Source organism: Muntiacus reevesi, chromosome 11 (genome assembly GCF_963930625.1).
Source record: "Muntiacus reevesi chromosome 11, mMunRee1.1, whole genome shotgun sequence".
Lineage (NCBI taxonomy): Eukaryota > Metazoa > Chordata > Mammalia > Artiodactyla > Cervidae > Muntiacus > Muntiacus reevesi.
In genome coordinates, this window is record NC_089259.1 from 67,437,107 (window position 1) to 67,455,407 (window position 18,301).

At 40.7% G+C, this 18,301-nt stretch overlaps 1 protein-coding gene across 1 annotated transcript in view; it reads left to right on the forward strand.

Annotated features, from left to right (window-relative positions):
- LOC136144480 (ATP-binding cassette sub-family C member 4-like) overlaps positions 1–18,301 on the forward strand; it is a 108,021-nt gene that overhangs the window by 15,548 nt on the left and 74,172 nt on the right. The window contains exons 4-9 of the mRNA XM_065902382.1: positions 3,546–3,770; positions 8,268–8,357; positions 11,165–11,328; positions 12,245–12,370; positions 13,306–13,555; positions 15,810–15,911. Coding sequence (XP_065758454.1) covers positions 3,546–3,770; positions 8,268–8,357; positions 11,165–11,328; positions 12,245–12,370; positions 13,306–13,555; positions 15,810–15,911 — 957 coding nt within the window. The remainder of the gene's footprint in view (positions 1–3,545; positions 3,771–8,267; positions 8,358–11,164; positions 11,329–12,244; positions 12,371–13,305; positions 13,556–15,809; positions 15,912–18,301) is intronic.

Genomic DNA, 18,301 nt, shown 5'->3' on the forward strand with positions numbered 1-18,301 from the left:
GAAACCTTTTAAGTATGTGTGAAAATGTAACGGAGAAACTATACTGAGTAGGAATTTTAGCACTTAACTCTGTGAAAAGTTCCCCTAAGAAGCAGGAAATGGGGCCCAAAAATCAAGTGCTTTCAGGAGGCTGAATACCAAGGACTCCACCAAGAAATGTCTGCTGCAGAGACTCAGATTCTTGTAGAACTTTGATCAAATTTTGTCATATTATATTAGACTCTTTTAAAAAAAATCTTTCATGGTTTCATAGTCGTGAAGAATTCCTATTAGGATATAAAAATTCTATTCTTCAATGGTTTATGGAAATAATATTCTCAAATCAGACTGATGTCAAAGATGAAGAGTTTTGGGGAACAATTTTTGATCTTGTGCTTGCCTATCCAGAAAGTTTTAATTTGATTAGTTTCAAGTTTGGTAGGGAATATTTTCTCAATTGTTTTATTCCTCACTAGTTGAGGTGAGGATCAAGAATAGACAGAAGGGTAGAAGCTATAGGCCCTGGACTGGCATTACTCCTTAGTGAGTTTGTTTGCTCATCTGGGTTATTAAAGACTGTCTTTCAGAAGATAACCCCAGACACCTAGGCAGTAATGACCTGCCTTTATTTCACACTCTTTTTGGCTGAATTTCTTGCATTTATTAGTATTCTTTTAGGTGGGTGACATTACTCTTACTCCTCCTGTAATTGAAATGATGTTATGATCAAATACATGAGTAACAGACAGCTGAGTAACAGCCAACAAAGGTCCGTCTAGTCAAAGCTGTGGTTTTTCCAGTAGTCATGTATGGATGTGAGAGTTGGACTGTAAAGAAAACTGAGCACTGAAGAACTGATGCTTTTGAACTGTGGTGTTGGAGATGACTCTTGAGAGTCCCTTGGACTGCAAGGAGATCCAACCAGTCCATCCTAAAGGAGATCAGTCTTGAATATTCATTGGAAGGACTGATGCTGAAGCTGAAACTCCAATACTTTGACCACCTGATGCGAAGAACTGACTCACTGGAAAAGACCCTGATGCTGGAAAGATTGAAGGTGGGAGGAGAAAGGGATGACAGAGAATGAGATGGTTGGATGGCATCACTGACTTGATGGACATGAGTTTAAGCAGGCTCTGGGAGTTGGTGATGGACAGGGAAGCCTGTCATGCTGCAGTCCATGGGGTTGCAAAGAGTTGGACATGACTGAGCAATTGTACTGAACAGACAGCAGTGATTCCCAAAAAGAATCAGAGTTTTAGGACACTTTGGGATGGCAGGTATTACCACTGGGCTTCTGGTGGATAGCCCCAGGTTTGTAGCCTGCAGCACTGGGCTTCCCTTGATCCTATCTGGGCTGGTACTGCCATGTGTAGTTTGATGTTTTTGCTTCTCTGTGTAAGTCTCCAAAATTCCATCTCAGTAAACTATATCAACGGTGTGTTTTACAATCTATGAGGGGCTCTTCTTAAGCTCTTAGTGCTTCCAGGGGTGAATGATGAGGCTTCCTAGAAATGTAACAGTGAGCCTTTGTGTTCTTGAGAACTGGTCATCTTCCTCTGAGATGGTCATCTTACTCATAATCCTTCCAATAAACAGTCTTCTCTTCTCTGGAGTAGATGAAATCTCCTATAACCTTGTGGAAGGTAAGGCAGGTGTTACAGCCTGTGAACATGTGTGTAGAACAAGACAGGGGTGCAGGGCTTCAGTGTCACATCCATTTGAGAGATGGCATTAGCTTTCTGTCATTAATCTGATCAGGCACTATTAGTTGAGCAGAAAGTGCTTTTAGTTATGCTTTGTGTTTTGAATTTTGGATTCTCCTTCTCTTCCTCCTGTGGGTTCCTCAACATTTTATAGACAGAAGAGAGCTATCAAAAACAAACCCATCAGGGGACTCCCCTGGTGGTCCAGTGGTTAAGAGTCTGCCTTCCAATGCAAGGGTCATGCGTTTGATTACCACCCTGAACGTGCCCGATCTCGTCTGATCTGGGAAGCTAAGCAGGGTCAGGCCTGCTTAGTACTTTGATGGGAGACTACGTGGAAATACCGGGTGCTATAGGCTTTGAGTTCCCTGGTGGCTCAGACAGTAAAGCATCTGCCTACAATGCAGGAGACCTGGGTTCAATCCCTGGGTTGGGAAGATCTCCTGGAGAAGGAAATGGCAACTCACTCCAGTATTCTTGCTTGGTAAATCCCATAGATGGAGGAGCCTAGTAGGCTATAGTCCATGGGGTTGCAAAGAGTCGGACAAAACTGAGTGACTTCACTTTCAGGGAATTAAGGTATCACATGCCTCAGGGCAACTATGCTGCTGCTTTCCAACTAGAGAAGCATATGCACTGCAATGAAGACCCAATACGGAAAAAAAAAAAAAAAAAAAGTTCCTGTTGGAGATTTCTTGGTGAATGATGCTTTTCAGTTGAGTAGACCAGTTAAAGTTGATAGAGATCAAATCTAGATATTAATTGAGAACAATAAATGTTATATCATGTGGGAGATAGCCAGCATACTCAAAATATGCAAAAAAAAATGAAAGTCATTTCACCATCTTGGTTCAATTAATCACTTTGATGTTTGGTTTCCACCTAAGTTAAGCGAGGGAAAATAAAACCTTCTTGACCATTATTTCCACATGCAATTCTCTACTGAAATGTAACTATTAATAAAATGCTCCTTTTTAAAAACAAATTGTGATGGTCGCTGACATGTGGATACTCTACACTAATGTGGAATGAGAGAGATGGTTGGGTAAGTGAAATGAACTACCATCAAGCACACCAAAGTCCAGTCTTCATCCAGATAAGGTGATATTGTGTATACAGTGGGACTGGAAGGGAGTCCTCTGTTATGAGCTCCTTCTGGAAAGCCAAACAGTTAATTCCAACAAGTACTTCTCCCAGTTAGGCCAACTTAAAGCTGCACTTGATGTAAAGTGTTGGAATTAGTCAACAGAAAATGAATTATCTTCCATCAGGATAGTGTAAGACCACATGTTTCTTTGTTGACCAGGCAAACACTGTTACAGCTTGGCTTGGAAGTTCTGACTCATCTGCCATATTCAGCAGACACTGCTCCTAAGGGTTTCTGTTTATTTTGTTTTTTACAAAATTATTTTAATGGAAAGAATATTAATTCCCAGGAAGACTGTGAAAAGTACCTGAAATAGTTTTTGCTCAAAAAGATATAACGTTTTGGGAAGATGGAATTATGAAGTTTCCTGAAAAATGGCAGAAGATAGTGGAACAGAACTTTGAATATGTTCAACAAAGTTCTTGGTGAAAATGAAAAATGTGTCTTTTATTTTTACTTAAAAACCAAAAGAACTTTTTGGCCAACCCAATACTAAGGCTTTATTGTCTTTGAATGTGAGATTTTGACTTATGTTAAAACTATTTTCTGCTTGTCTTATAGGAGCGAGTGGATGTGTGTATTTTTCTTTTAGGTTAGCCATGAATGTAGCATTTTGTCAAGATGGGTTTTTAAAATGCTAATTATAAAAGTAAAGCTTATGTTAAGGAAAACTGGCATGACTTGTATTTCTGATTAGGGCTTTTTTCTTTCAGGAGGGCACCAAGGTAGTTCTGCCCATATTTTTGGGGAAAATTATTAGTTATGTTGAAAACTATGATCCTGCCAATTCTGCTGCTTTGCATGAAGCCTACGGCTACTCGGCAGGGCTGAGCGCCTGCGTGTTTGTGTGGGCCGTTCTGCACCACGTGTACTTCTACCACATTCAGCGTGTGGGGATGAGGCTGAGAGTAGCCGTGTGCCACATGATCTACCGCAAGGTGAGTGTCACTCGGTACCACAGTGTGTACCTCCCCCGAAGAGTCAGAAATGTCTTGGGAAAGTCCTCTGTAAATTAAACATTTTGTAACTGGGATCATTTACACCTTCCTAGAGAAGCTTGCTATTTGCAGCAGGCCAATTTTGTTGTTATCATTTAAGCAAACTTTACCAGTAAATAATGAAAAGTTTTGTATTGAGATTGGGTCAAGGCTGCCTTTAATTACTTTAATCCACAGGTTATTGCATAATATCCACTCAACTTGTAATGGAATCTAACTAAAAAATAAGTATAAAAAGTATCAAATTGGTTTTCAATGTGTTCGTACTTTAATCTTGTAGCTGTATTTGTGGCAATTTTGTTGTTCATTAAGACCATCTTTTGGAGAAGGAAATGGCAACCCACTCCAGTATTCTTGCCTGGAAAATCCCAGGGACATAGGAGTCTAGTGGGCTGCCGGCTATGGGGTCGCACAGACTCAGACATGATTGAAGCGACTTAGCAGCAGTAGCAGCAGCAGCAAGACCATCTTTTATATCAAAGTTGTATTTAAAAGTAAACTTCAGTGATTTGTAAAGTTAAATCTAGGAGCACAGAATGTATTTGAGAAAGGGAATGATTTTACGTTTAAATGATCCATCTAATCATGTTGAATGTAATTATGTGAACTAAAGAAAAATATAAATGGAATCCATGCTAAACATAGACTTGCTCACTATATTCTATAGCTATGATTGTTTATAATGGTATTAAAGAATAGAGCTGAATGTTGGGATGAAACTTGAAATCTTATGTTGTTTTTAGTAATTTTGGTGAGAATTTATTGCTAATCATTCAAGTTATTTTCTTAATTCAATATTTCCTCTTTCTTTAATATGAATTTTAGCACTTTTAATAAAACCTGATTTGATGTGTTCAGTGAATTTGTATTGAGAAATGCCACAGAATTATTCCATAGTTTACCCTGATCTTAACTAGTTTAAAAGAAATAAGGATTTTAGGTGTTTTTACAAATTGCCACAGATACACCAGTGTTAAGAGCTGAAGAGCTCTTTATAAACCTGATCCTGCATATCTCTTTGCCCTGGGCTGTTTGCTTTTTCCTAGAAATTTTTATTTTATTTAGCTGTATTTTATAGTTGAAATTTGCTGAGAGAGTAGATGTTAAGTGTTCTCACCACACACATGAAAGGATAACTATGTGCGATGATGGGTATGTTCATTTTTTTTCCTATTGTAACTGTTTCCCAATATTTATTTACATCAAAACATCATGTTGCCCACATTAAATATATTTAATTCTGATTCCTGTCAATGTATGACAAAACCCACTACAATATAATTTAAAAAAATGAAGAAAATCCTCAATGAAAGCTAAAACCAGGCAATTTAAATGAAACTTATTGCTTCTTTTACTATTTGTTACTTATCTAGAGCTCCTGTTTCTTGGGAATACTTTTCTGGGCAAAATGTTGAATGTCTTCTCCCATCTTTCCTTGAGTAGGCTCTTGTTAAATCTCAGAACCGTGTGGACTCAGGGCCCTGGCATCTCACTGTCTCTGTTTGGTACATGAGCCCAGTTTCTCCTTGGGTGACATACCCTCTAGTTAAGGGTCTTCACTGTCAGCCATCGTCATTTTGGTTATTCTCTTGCACCTTCTATCATTTAGTAGATAAATACTCAGATTTCCCCACAAATTAGCTAGATGTTTATCTTTTCAGATCATGCTTAGCTCCCATAAGTATGTAGGAAATTTCACCAGAACTGCATTGTGAAAACTTTAAGTTAGATTTGAGATGATGGTTTAGTCAAACAAAGCTCATGCATTGCTGCACAGGTGAGCCACTGTCCACCTGGTTTTCTTCCTCTTCCCACTAACACTTTGAAATCCTTTAGGAAATCTGATTTTGGAATCCTAAAGGAAATCTAGATTTCCTCTAGGAAATCTGATCTGACCTTGTATGTTGCTTATGTGATTGTAAACATCTCCCAAAGTGTTCATGTACTGGCTTAATTAGCCTAAAATAATTGTTTCTTTACAAAATCAGAAACTGTGTACATAACCTGAAATTCCAGAAACATGGGAATTTCCTCGTGCACAGCCTTGCTTCTGGATTTTTTGTGAGATGCAGAAATAAGACACTTCTTGCAGGTTACAGGTGGGCCAATTCCTTACGGCAAACCTGGGGCTGCCGAGCAGCTCTGAAAGGCCCCTGTGAACGTTTGTGGCTCATGCTCAGGCCCCGCCTCCTGATCCTTTGTCCTGAGGAGAAAGCAGGTCGGGTGTTGGAAATGGAATGGCTGCTAAGCTCAAAGTCATAGTTTGTAATTTGGCATATGTATCATATATAATGGAGAGGGAAATGGCAACCCACTCCAGTATTCTTGCTTGGGGAATTTCATGGACAGAGGAGCCTGGAGAGCTATAGTCCATAGGGTCATAAAGAATCGAACGTGACTGAGTGGCTAGTATAAATCATTCTGCTTTAAAAATGGGTGTTAGAACTACTTTTGTAGACTTGGAAAACTAACTAAAACATGTTATTCAATTAAAAAATAAACTGTAAAACAAACAAAAAAAAAAGATTGTGTATAAAAGGCTTGTCATTTATTTACCTTTCTGCAGCTGTGGTAAAATTACTTTTGGCTTTGGTTCATTCATTTAAAAAAGTTGTGGTAAAATATATACAACATAAAATTTACCATTCTAACTATTTTTAAGTGCACCATTTAGTGACATTAAGTATATTCACGTTAAGCCATCACCACTGTGCATCTCCAGAATTTTCTCTTCTTCCCAAACTGAATCTCTGCCTCCATTAAACATGGACTCCCCAGTCCCCTCCTCTTAGTCATCACCCTTCTACTGCTTCTTTCTATGAATTTGACTCCTCTAGGTCCCTCATATAATGAAATCACACAATGTTTGTCATTTTGTTTATGCCATGTAAGTACAATATGTTCAAGATTCATCCGTCTTGGAGCAGATGTCAGAATTTAAGTCCTTTTTAAGATTGAATCATATTCCTTAATATGTATATATAATATTGTGTGTATCCATTCATCTGTTAGTGGACATTTGAGTTGTTTCTACTTTTGATTTTTGTACATAATGCTGCTATGAACACAGTGCACAAATAGTCAGTTTAAGTTTGTGCTTTAATATGAGTACATTCCCAGAAGTGAAATTGCTATACTATATGTTAATTTCATGTTTGGTCTTTTGAGGAATTGCCATACTCTCTTCCATTGTGGCTGTATCACTTTATAGTCTTACTTGATCATTGATTTTTCTGTTTAACTTGAGGACTAAATGGAACATTTTTATGAACCATGACATTTTGTTTGGATCCATGGCGCCAGTTGGTGGTCTGTTGAAATAGCTCAAGGTGGTCTGTTCAGGTTCCTCAGATCTCTAGGGAATTTTTCAGAGCTTTTTATCAAATGAAAGAATTATACAGCATAGGCTGTGCTTTTTGTAAAGTCAGCAGACTGGCATTAAGAACACAGGTTCCTCACAGGATTAGTGTTTTGAATATTATACTGGTTAGTTTTAGAATGAGGAAACTAAGACCAAAGTGTTTAAATGATATCACACCTAGTATTAATGACTGATCACATTTATAGTCCACGTCCCCTAATCTCTTCCCTCGAGGTGGCCTCTCCGCTCTCATCTTGTTGTTGTTGTTCAGTCAGTCAGTCCTGTCCAGCTGTCCGTGACCCAATGGACTATATAGCACACCAGCCTTCCCCATCCTTCAATATCTTCTGGAGTTTGCTCAAACTCATGTCCATCGAGTCAGGGATGCCATTCAACCATCCCATTCTCTGTTGTCCCCTCTTCTCCCTGCCCTCAATCTTTGCCAGCATCAGGGTCTTTTCCAGTTTGTCAACTCTTGGCATCAGGTGGCCAAAGTATTGGAGCTTCAGCTTCAGTATCAGTCCTTCCAATGAATATTCAGGGTTGATTTTCTTTAGGATTGAGTGGTTAGATCTCCTAGCTGTCCAAGGGACTCTCAAGAGCCTTCTCCGGCACCACATTTCAAAAGCATCAATTCTTTATGGTCCAACTCTCACGTCTGTCCATGACTACTGGAAAGACCATAGCTTTGACTACCTAGAACTTTGTCGGCATAGTGATGTCTCTGCTTTTTAATATGCTGTCTAGATTTTGGCTCAAAATTGCTTTAGTTAACCCCTAAGTCTAAATTTGTATCCCTTTATCCTTCAGGCAGGTCCAAGTTCATTGAGAAACAGGGTGGAGGGTTTTGCTTCTGTCTCCTGCTCCTCCCTTTGCTGTCCTTGTGGGCAGGGCTGCCACCACATTGAATCTTCTAAGGATGAACATGGGTTGCTAGAGCCCTGCTTTCAGGCATCATCCTGCTTGTCCTGACACTACACAAGACCCCATCAAAATACACTCCATTTTGCTATGTCCTCAGACTGACTTGGTATCACTGTAGTAATCCGATTCTCTGTATCTTTTTCTCATTTCAGTCACTTCGCCTGAGTACTTTGGTCATGAGGAAGACCACCACAGGCCAGATAGTCAACCTGCTGTCCAATGATGTGAACAGGTTTGATCAGGTGAGCTGCCCCTGAGAGATCCTCTTCCATTCCCCATCCTTCTCACTGGGTTTAGCTTATTGGGATACCAGGTGCCAGGGTTTGGTGTTGGCCAGGATTCTGTTGAGGACACAAGGCAAAAGTTCTCTTTATCCAACCCTCATTTCCTCTGTGTACAGCCTAGATGTGATAATATGTGTTTTCCTATACATGAGCATTTTGTTTTTCTGACATTGTCTGTAACATACTCCAGTAATAGGCAGGCAGCAGTGTTCTTGCCCAGCTTGGTTAGTGCTCCTGGGGTCCTCCCGGAGTGGCCCTTCTTGGCACGTGGTGTGGATGTTGAGGGGCTGTCTTCCTCCTCCTCTGGATGATGAAAGCCTGGCGGGCAGGGGTTGTTCTTTCTGTGTGCCCTGTTCAGTGCCTGCTGCATAGGGAGGCTTTGAGGAATATGCCAAGTGGGTGGTCTCCAGCCAGACACAGCACACTCTCTGCTGTCCCATCATACCCATTTCACACTTACCTTATAAATAGATCACATTACCCAGAGTGGTGTAGCTGTTGACCAGATCTGTATAGACCACTTCTCTTTCCTGGATGATCTTGGTCTTTAAGTTTAGGGGCTTCCATTGTAGTTCAGGTGGTAAAGAGTTCGCCTGCAATGCAGGAGGCCTGTTTTCTATATCTGGGTCAGGAAGATTCCCTGGTGAAGGAAATGGCTACTCACTCCAGCATTCTTGCCTGGGAAAATCCCATGGGAAGAGAAGCTTGGTGGGCTACAATCCATGGAGTTGCAAAGAATTGGGCATGACTAAGCGACTAACACTTTCATTTCTCCTTCAATTATTTTTTCATTAAACATGATGTAAGACCAACCTAGATAGCATATTAAAAAGCAGAGACATTACTTTGCCATAGGTCCATCTGGTCAAGGCTATGGTTTTTCCAGTGGTCATGTATGGATGTGAGAGTTGGACTGTGAAGAAAGCTGAGCTTCGAAATTAGCCTCCAACTAATAAAAATAAATGGGGAAAAAAAAGAAAAAACATAAAAACAACATTAAAAATGGTATCACATCGGGCCTGGTGCACTGGGAGGACCCAGAGGAGTCGGGTGGAGAGGGAGGTAGGAGGGGGGATCGGGATGGGGAATACGTGTAACTCTATGGCTGATTCGTGACAATGTATGACAAAACCCACTGAAATATTGTGAAGTAATTGGCCTCCAACTAATAAAATAAAATAAAAAAAAATGGTATCACATTCATATTACATCTTTGAAGTGTTGCTAAAATGATTTAGCAACAAATATTTAGGTAATATTTTAATTATATAAATTCTGTACATAAGATTATAAATAAATTCTTTTAAATGTCTTAAAAAAAAAAAAAGAAAAATTGATGCTTTTGAACTATGGTGTTGGAGAAGACTCTTGAGATTCCTTTGGACTGCAGGGAGATCCAACCAGTCCATCCTGAAGGAGATAAGTCCTGGGTGTTCATTGGAAGGACTGATGCTGAAGCTGAAACTCCAATACTTTGGCCACCTCATGCAAAGAGCTGACTCATTGGAAAAGACCCTGATACTGGGATGGATGGGGGGCAGGAGGAGAAGGGGACAACAGGGGATGAGATGGCTGGATGGCATCACTGACTCAATGGCATGAGTTTGAGTAAACTCTGGGAGTTTGTGATGGACAGGGAGGCCTGGCGTGCTGCAATTCATGGGGTTGCAAAGAGTCGGACATGACTGAGCGACTGAACTGATCTGAAGGCCTAAAAGGCCTATACTTAATTTGAAGGTGAATAAGCCTTAATTTGGGGGGTTCCAAAATCACTGCAGATGGTGACTGCTGTCATGAAATTAAAAGACATTTACTCCTTGGAAGGAAAGTTATGAACAATCTAGATAGCATCTTAAAAAGAAGAGACATTACTTTGCCAACAAAGGTCTGTCTGGTCAAGGCTATGGTTTTTCCAGTGGTCATGTATGGATGTGAGAGTTGGACTGTGAGGAAAGCTGAGCGCCGAAGAATTGATGCATTTGAACCGTGGTGATGGAGAAGACTCTTGAGATTCCCTTGGACTGCAAGGAGATCCAACCAGTCCATCCTAAAGGATATCAGTCCTGGGTGTTCATTGGAAGGACTGATGCTGAAGCTGAAACTCCAATACTTTGGCCACCTCATGCGAAGAGTTGACTCATTGGAAAAGACCCTGATACTGGGAGGAATTGGGGGCAGGAGGAGAAGGGGACGACAGAGGATGAGATGGCTGGATGGCATCACTGACTCGATGGCATGAGTTTGAGTAAACTCCGGGAGTTGATGATGGACAGGGAGGCCTGGAGTGCTGCAATTCATGGGGTTGTAAAGAGTCGGACACAACTGAGCGACTGAACTGAACTGAACTGAAGCCTTAATTTCTGCCCTGGAAAGGCCACAGCCTGTCTGGAAGGTAAATACTCAAGTAATTATTGGAGAGTGTGGTAGGTCCCATAATATAGGCTTTTTTGGGGAGATGGAGGCTGAATTTTGGAACAGAGAGAGTTTGGGGAAGCCCTGAGCTCATCTGTGTTGTGGACAAAATCAACATCTTCCTTCAGTGCTGCTAGTTGGGTTCTCCCTGGCACGTCCCTGAGGCCGGCCCTATGCTGACCCCGAACAGCATCATCTGGGGTGGACACTTGAATTTCTGCTTCATCAGGTTTAAAACTCACTGAGATCATTTCTGTTTAGATTCCTGTCCCTTCAGAGCAGATTGTTCTACACTCTCTCCTTACTGGTTTTGATTGTATACAGTCCTAAGAGGCTTTGTCTTCTCTTTTAAGGTTACAGTGTTCTTGCACTATCTGTGGGTGGGGCCACTGCAGGCTATCACAGTGACTGCCCTGCTCTGGATGGAAATAGGAATATCATGTCTTGCTGGGATGGTGGTTCTCATTATTCTTCTGCTTTTGCAAAGCTGCATTGGAAATTCATTTTCATTGCTCAGGTAAGAGAAACACTGGTTTAAAAAATAGGTGATATGTGCTTGGTAACGTTCACCATTTGCTCAATGCTTCTGTGCAAAAACAAAACCAATGCCTTCCCTAGTCTCTTCTTTGCGTGCTTTGTAGACCCTTCAGGATTAGCCAGTGGAAGCTCTAGCCCTAAGCCGAAGGCTGATTTTGAAGAGGGAAAGGTGTTGTCACTCACTGGCTCCTCCCAGCACCATACCTGAATAAGTGGAGTGTCCTTGAGAAGAAGTTACCTATATTGAAGTTATTTAAGCATTATTAAATAGTAATAAAAAGCAGGTCCCAGAGGGTTGGAGGTGGGTCTTTGTCCAGGTTGTTAGGTGATGGAGGTATTGTGTTTTTTGAATTTTTTTTCTTCTTCTTTTTTTGGTGACTTTACATGTGTTATTTTTGTCTATTTGAAATTTCCTTTCCTGTCTCGCTGTGGAGAGATGTTCCTTACCCTTTGAGGCCCTGTTCCAGTGCTGCCAGGTCTCTGAAGCTCTTGTTCTCCTTTCCCAGTGGAATTAACAGCCTGATCTTTTCTGCTCACTGGCACTTCGCTCCTATTTTATCACAGCACAGACACTGTCTTCCTGTTAGATTCAGTGTCTTTTTGCCTTCCCTGCCCAACTGTGACCTCCTTGGGAGGAGAGTTTGTACCTGACTTACTTTAGGTCTTCCTTAGCCAGTACTGCAAGTTCTCCAAGTTACTCCTTGAATTAGGCTGAATGGTTGACTTCCTAGAAGTCTTTTTCTCCATTTGTCCTCTGAGAAGGGCCTACCTGTGATGTCAGCATAGAAGAGCTGTAGAGGATCATTGATCCCTGGTCCCTCCCTGTACCTCCTGCTGCTGCTGTAGAAAGTTGGGCTGTGGTCACTAAGGCTCATCTCTCACGTCTTTCCCCTCAGGAGTAAGACCGCAGCTCTCACAGATGACAGGATCAGGAACATAAGTGAGGTTATAACTGGCATCAAAACAATAAAAATGAATGCTTGGGAAAAGTCATTTATAGACCTTATTACCAGACTGAGAAGGTAAGTTTTTGTATGTATCACACCATATTTTTGTACTTTCCCCCCTATTTTTACTGACTGAAATTAGAAGTCTTACCAAGTTTTCACATGAAGACGAACTTAAATACTATGAACTCCACACCTCACATGTCGCAAGAGGGTTAAGTGAAAGAGGGTAGGTGTCATTTTAACCTGCTGTTCTATCTGTGATTTTCTTAAAGGCAAAATTATATATGCTTCTGAAGTCAAACAGTCAATAAACACATGAAAAAAATGCTTAACATCACTCTTTATTAGAGAAATGCAAATCAAAACTACAATGAAGTATCACCTCACACTGGTAGGAATGACCATCAAAAAAACATCTACAAACAATACCCTTCTGCTCTGTGTTGGGAGTGCAAATTGGCACAGCTATTGTGGACAACAGGATGGAGAGTCCTTAGAAAACTAGGAATAAGTCTACATATGACCCAGCCATCCCACTACTGGGCATATACCCTGAGAAAACCAGAATTCAAAGAGACACTTGTACCTCAATGTTCACTGCAGCACTATTTACGATAGCCAGGATATGTACTTCCAGAGGGGCCATGGTGCCTTCCTCTGTCTAATGTCTTGGTGTCTCACAATTTTGGGGTGTATTAATCTCTTCCCCCACAAGTTCATGAGCTCCTGGAAGAGAGGGGCTGTGTATTTCTGTCATCAGTGGGGAGCCCCGCCCAGGACTTGTGGTTATGAATGCTTGTTGGATGAATGTTCAAACCCAGTCTGATTGACCCACAGTATTTAAAAGGGTGTCATGAAGCCTCTGTTTAGTTGTAAGAGTGAAGTGGTGATGAACTGTGTGGTCCTGGTGTCGGGATGGAGCCCCGGAGGTGCACTGTATAGTCCCTCCGTGTGAGAATTTGATATCGATGCTTCTTTTAAAACCTATTTCATGCTCTCTTTTCCAGGAAGGAAATTTCCAAGATTCTGAAAAGTTCCTACCTTAGGGGCATGAATTTGGCATCATTTTTTGCTGTCAGCAAAATCATGATTTTTGTCACCTTCATCACCAATGAGCTCCTTGACAACCTGATCACAGCCAGCCAAGTGTTTGTGGTGGTGACGCTGATAGAGTCTGTGCGTTTCTCGAGCACCCTCTACTTCCCCATGGCTGTCGAGAGGTTATCAGAGGCCATCATCAGCATCCAAAGAATCAAGGTTTGGTGACAAATAATTTTTTTCAGTTGTAGGTGCATTTTTTGTAAAATGCCTCCTTTTATTTGGTGTCACTGTGTTCCATTTAGGTGATATTTAACTTTCCCAGTGCCAAAGGTGGCAGACTTCCCAGAATGTTGTATACTCTCTTCTCTTATTAGGTAGAATGTGTTACAGGTATCATAAGACTGGTTCTCATGTAGGGCCAGTAGTATATATAGATAGCAGTGGCACAGTGTTCTTGTGTAGTGATGCCTGCAGAGAGTGATTAAAATGTCTAAAAGCAGGAGCAAACAGAGTGCATCTCCTGTGCTAACTCTAATGACTAGGCAGTGACTGTGCACAGTCCTGGGGTACAGGATTCCTCTCTGGGCCGGGAGGGGAGGAACTTGCTGAGAGCTCCCTGCTTCTTGGACAGGAAGAGTGACTTCAGATTCACTTAATTCTCTGTGTTCAAAAATGAGTTCTTCCCTCCACAGATGTTTTGCTTGTTGATATACGAGCCTGCCTTTTGTATCTGCTTTTTCATCCCTGGTCCCTTTTTATTTACTGCTTAATCCTCTCTCTAACTGCTCTCTTCTTTTCAAATTTGTAATTCCCACCATTATGTGAACCAAAAACTTCCATATACACAAGCTGGATTTATAAAGACTTAGGAACCAGAGATCAAATTGCCAACATCCATTGAATCATAGAAAAAGCAAGAGAATTCCAGAAAAAAATCTACTTCTCCTTCATTGACTACACTAAAGTCTTTGTGTGGATCACAACGAACTGTGGGAAATTCTGAAAGAGATGGGAATACCAGACCATCTTACCTGTCTCCTGAGAAAACTGTATTCAGGTCAAGAAGCAAGTTAGAACTGTTGCTGGAACAAGGACATGGAACAAAGACTGGTTTCAAATTGGGAAAGGAGTATGTTAAGACTGTATATTGTAACCTTGCCTCAAGACTCAGTCAGTAACGAATCTGCCTGCAATGTAGGAAACCAGGGTTTGATCTCTGTGTTGGGAAGATCCCCTGGAGAAGGGCATGACAACCCACTCCAGTGTTCTTGCCTGGAGAATTGCCATGGACAGAGGAGCCTGGTGGGCTACAGACCATGGGGTCCTTAAGAGTTGGACATGACCAAAGCAACTATCAGGCTGTTTATTGTCACCCTGCTTATTTAACTTATATTCAGAGTACATCATGTGAAATGCTGGACTGGATGAAGCTCAAGCTGGAATCAAGATTGCCAGGAGAAATATCAGTAACCTCAGATATGCAGATGACACCACTTTAGTGGCAGAAAGTGAAGACAAACTAAAAACCTCTTGATGAAAGTGAAAGAGGAGAGTGAAAAAGCTCAACATTCAGAAATAAAGCTCAACATTTAGAAAACTAAAATCATGCATCTGGTCCCATCACTTCATTGCAATATAGGGGAAAACAGTGCAAGCAGTGACAGATTTTATTTCCTTGGGCTCCAAAATCACTGCAGATGGTGACTGCAGCCATGAAAATAAAAGATGCTTGCTCCTTGGAAGGAAAGCTGTGGCAAACCTAGACAGCATATTAAAAAGCAGAGACATTACTTTGACGACAAAAGTCCATATAGTCAAAGCTATAATTTTTCCAGTAGTAATGACAGATATGAGAGTTGGACCATAAAGGAGACTGAGTGCCAAATAATTGATGTTTTGGAATTGTGGTGATGGAGAAGACTCCTGAGAGTCCCTTGGGCTGCAAAGATTTTAAACCCCGAGTACTCAGTGAAAGAACTGATGCCGAAGCCAAAGCTCCAATACTTGGCCACCTAATGCCAAGAACCGACTCACTGGAAAATACCCTGATGCTTTTTGAAGATTGAAGGCAGGAGAAGGCAGCAACAGAGGATGAGATGGTTAGATAGTGTCACTGACTCAATCAGCATGAATATGAGGAAACTCTTGGAGATAGTGAAGGACAGGGGAGCCTGGCATGCTGCAGTCCACGGGGCTGCAAAGAGTTAGACACTGCTTGATGACTGAACCACAACAAATACACTATATTATATGATTTTATTGATATAAACCATGAGCTGTAATAACAGTAAATATTATTCCATATGTTATTTAATATGTTCTGATGTGGATTAATACTTTAAGTACAGTTGGTAAAACATTATTTAGACTGTACAAAGGTTTTTATTGCAAATCCTAGGAAAGCAGTTGTTTTTGTTTGTGCTTTCTTCTGCAGTTTAACAATATTTTTTTTCTTTTTTCTTTTCTGTAGGATTTTCTATTACTTGATGAGATACCAGAACTCCACCCTCAGCGGCCATTGGATGGTAAAAGGATAGTGGACGTGCAAGATTTCACTGCTTTTTGGGATGAGGTAACAAGTCCTCCATTCCAGGACCCTGACTGCTAACAGACAACTGTGATGTGGATTTACTAGAGAATTTTTAAATTTTATGTGTGGTGTAAAATGTGACTTGCTCATTTACTGAAAGTATGTTATAAAAATTCTCAAAATTGGCACTAAAGTTGTATCTAATGGAGATTAAGTATAAAGTCAACCTAAGACCTTTGACTTATTGCTCTCTATGTCATTTTCAAGAGAGCTTTCAAAGTATTAGCACCTTTTGAACTTAAAGTACATACATTTGTAATGTTAGCATTTACAGAAATGGACAGACAAAATGCTGCAGTGTGGAATGGGTTATCTAACAAAGGCACAACTGGTTGTTAAAGAGGCTTTGGGGAGTTAGTGTACAATTTTGCCTTGATTATCAGATCACATTATTATACATAGAGTGAGACTGTGATCTGGGTCTTGGCTGGGGTAGGGTAGGGGCTCCCCCATCCTGAGCTTCTGGATGGTCTGTGCACTTTGTTGGCAGCCAGGGGCAGGAGGAGACAGCAGGTGGGAATAATGAGCACCAGTGATTTCCAGTTAAAGGATTGCACTTGATGACAGGTTGACAGAGAACTGGTGATTTCCAACACTTGGTTTATTTGTTAGTTTCAGGCAAAGAGAGAAAACAACCAGGTCTGATCTCAAGAAGCTGTCAGTATTGCACACCCAATGCAGCCCCTTTACCAATGGAAATGCTCCTCCCACCCCAGTTATGTGATCCTCTGTGCTCACCCTCCTGTATCAGTGTGGATTAGTCAGGAAAACTGAATCCCACCACGGGAGAGGGAGTTCCATGCAGGGAGTTAGTAAGGTAGGTGATAAAAGAGGGAGAAAAAATTAAAAAGGGTGAAACAGTGGTGCATGAGACAACCCAGAGATTAGCAATGGCAGGAAGCTGCTCCCACCCCCGGGCTGGAGGGACTCAGGGAGGAGACACCTCCATCAGAGGGTCCACCCTCCAGAGCAGAGCCCAGGAACCCGGCTGCTGTCAGAGTGGGGACCACAGAGCACGTGTCCTGACTGTAGACTCACCCTGTCTTTCATGCCTGTGACTCTGTGGTGCCACCTGCATCGTGTTCACCTCCTTCTGACTCAGCCCCTGTAGTCCCCACAGTCGAGACAGTGGTTTGCTCCCAGATACATGAAACACATCCCTGTACCTTCTGTCCATGGAGACTCATACACGGTGCCTGCCCTTCCCTGATGATTTCTCCTATTTTAATATAGTAGATTTACCTCCTGCTTGCTGTTTCTCGGCATAATGCTCTTGAAGCATTTATAGAAAGCACCACTAAAATTCCATTTTAAAGGCCACTTTATGTGAATGCTAACACATACTTTATATAACTCATTAGCAGATTTCTTTTTTCCCAGTAAGCACATAGATTTATTTTATCTATTTATTTTTTGTAGATTTATTTTAAATCAGTTTGATATATGATGCAGATTGGTTCTGCAGTTTTTAATGAACTGAAATAAAAGTATCTATATACAACCATATCTGCCTGTGCAATAAATATCTGTAAGGTAAAATAAGGGATTTTATTTTATTTTTTATTTATTTTTATTTTTAAATAAGGGATTTTAGTTGTACTACAGTCTATGTGAAAAAATCAGGTGAAAAATCTGAAATGGTTTCTATATACCTTCTAAAGTAAAAAAAAAAAATCAAATTATTAATAACTCAGGGTACTAAACTGCTAAAGGAAGAGGAACAAGGCTGTGAGACTTTTCTTGTAAATTCTAATTCTATATTATGGTTTTGTTAGAGCAGCATTCAAAATTACAGGAGAGGCTTCATCAGCTACATTTTCACAGAAATAGCTACAGTGTTAACTTTACTGTGTGGCAAGGTATTCCTGTCTACCTAAATGACAATGATGCCATTGCAGCTAATATTTACCACCTTGGGAGAATGGAAATTCTGTGTATTCTCAACTGAATCTTGCATCTTACAGCACTTACTAAAAACTAATAGTCATGGCACTATTGTGAGGTACCTCGGTTGTTACTACTGAAGGAAACGCAAAAATGTAAGCCTGCCTTTCCCCAGAAACCTCTGAAGCCAGAGATTTTAAACAATTAAGGCCCTTGAAAACACTAGGGATATGTACAGATTTGCAGGGAAAAAGAAACTCAAGCTGTACCAACAAGTAATGAAGAAATAGTAAATCTTCATTTTAAGAACCTTTAATTGTCTAAATGTAAGGAAATTTGGCTTAAGAAATGGACAAAAACAATTTGTCATTTCTTACCATAAAATATTGAAAACCAAGTGCTAAATTCAACCACTATAGGTTAAAGAAACTAAAACAAAAAAGCCTTAGTGACTGGAGCCTTAATGAGCAAAAGCTCATTTTAAATTG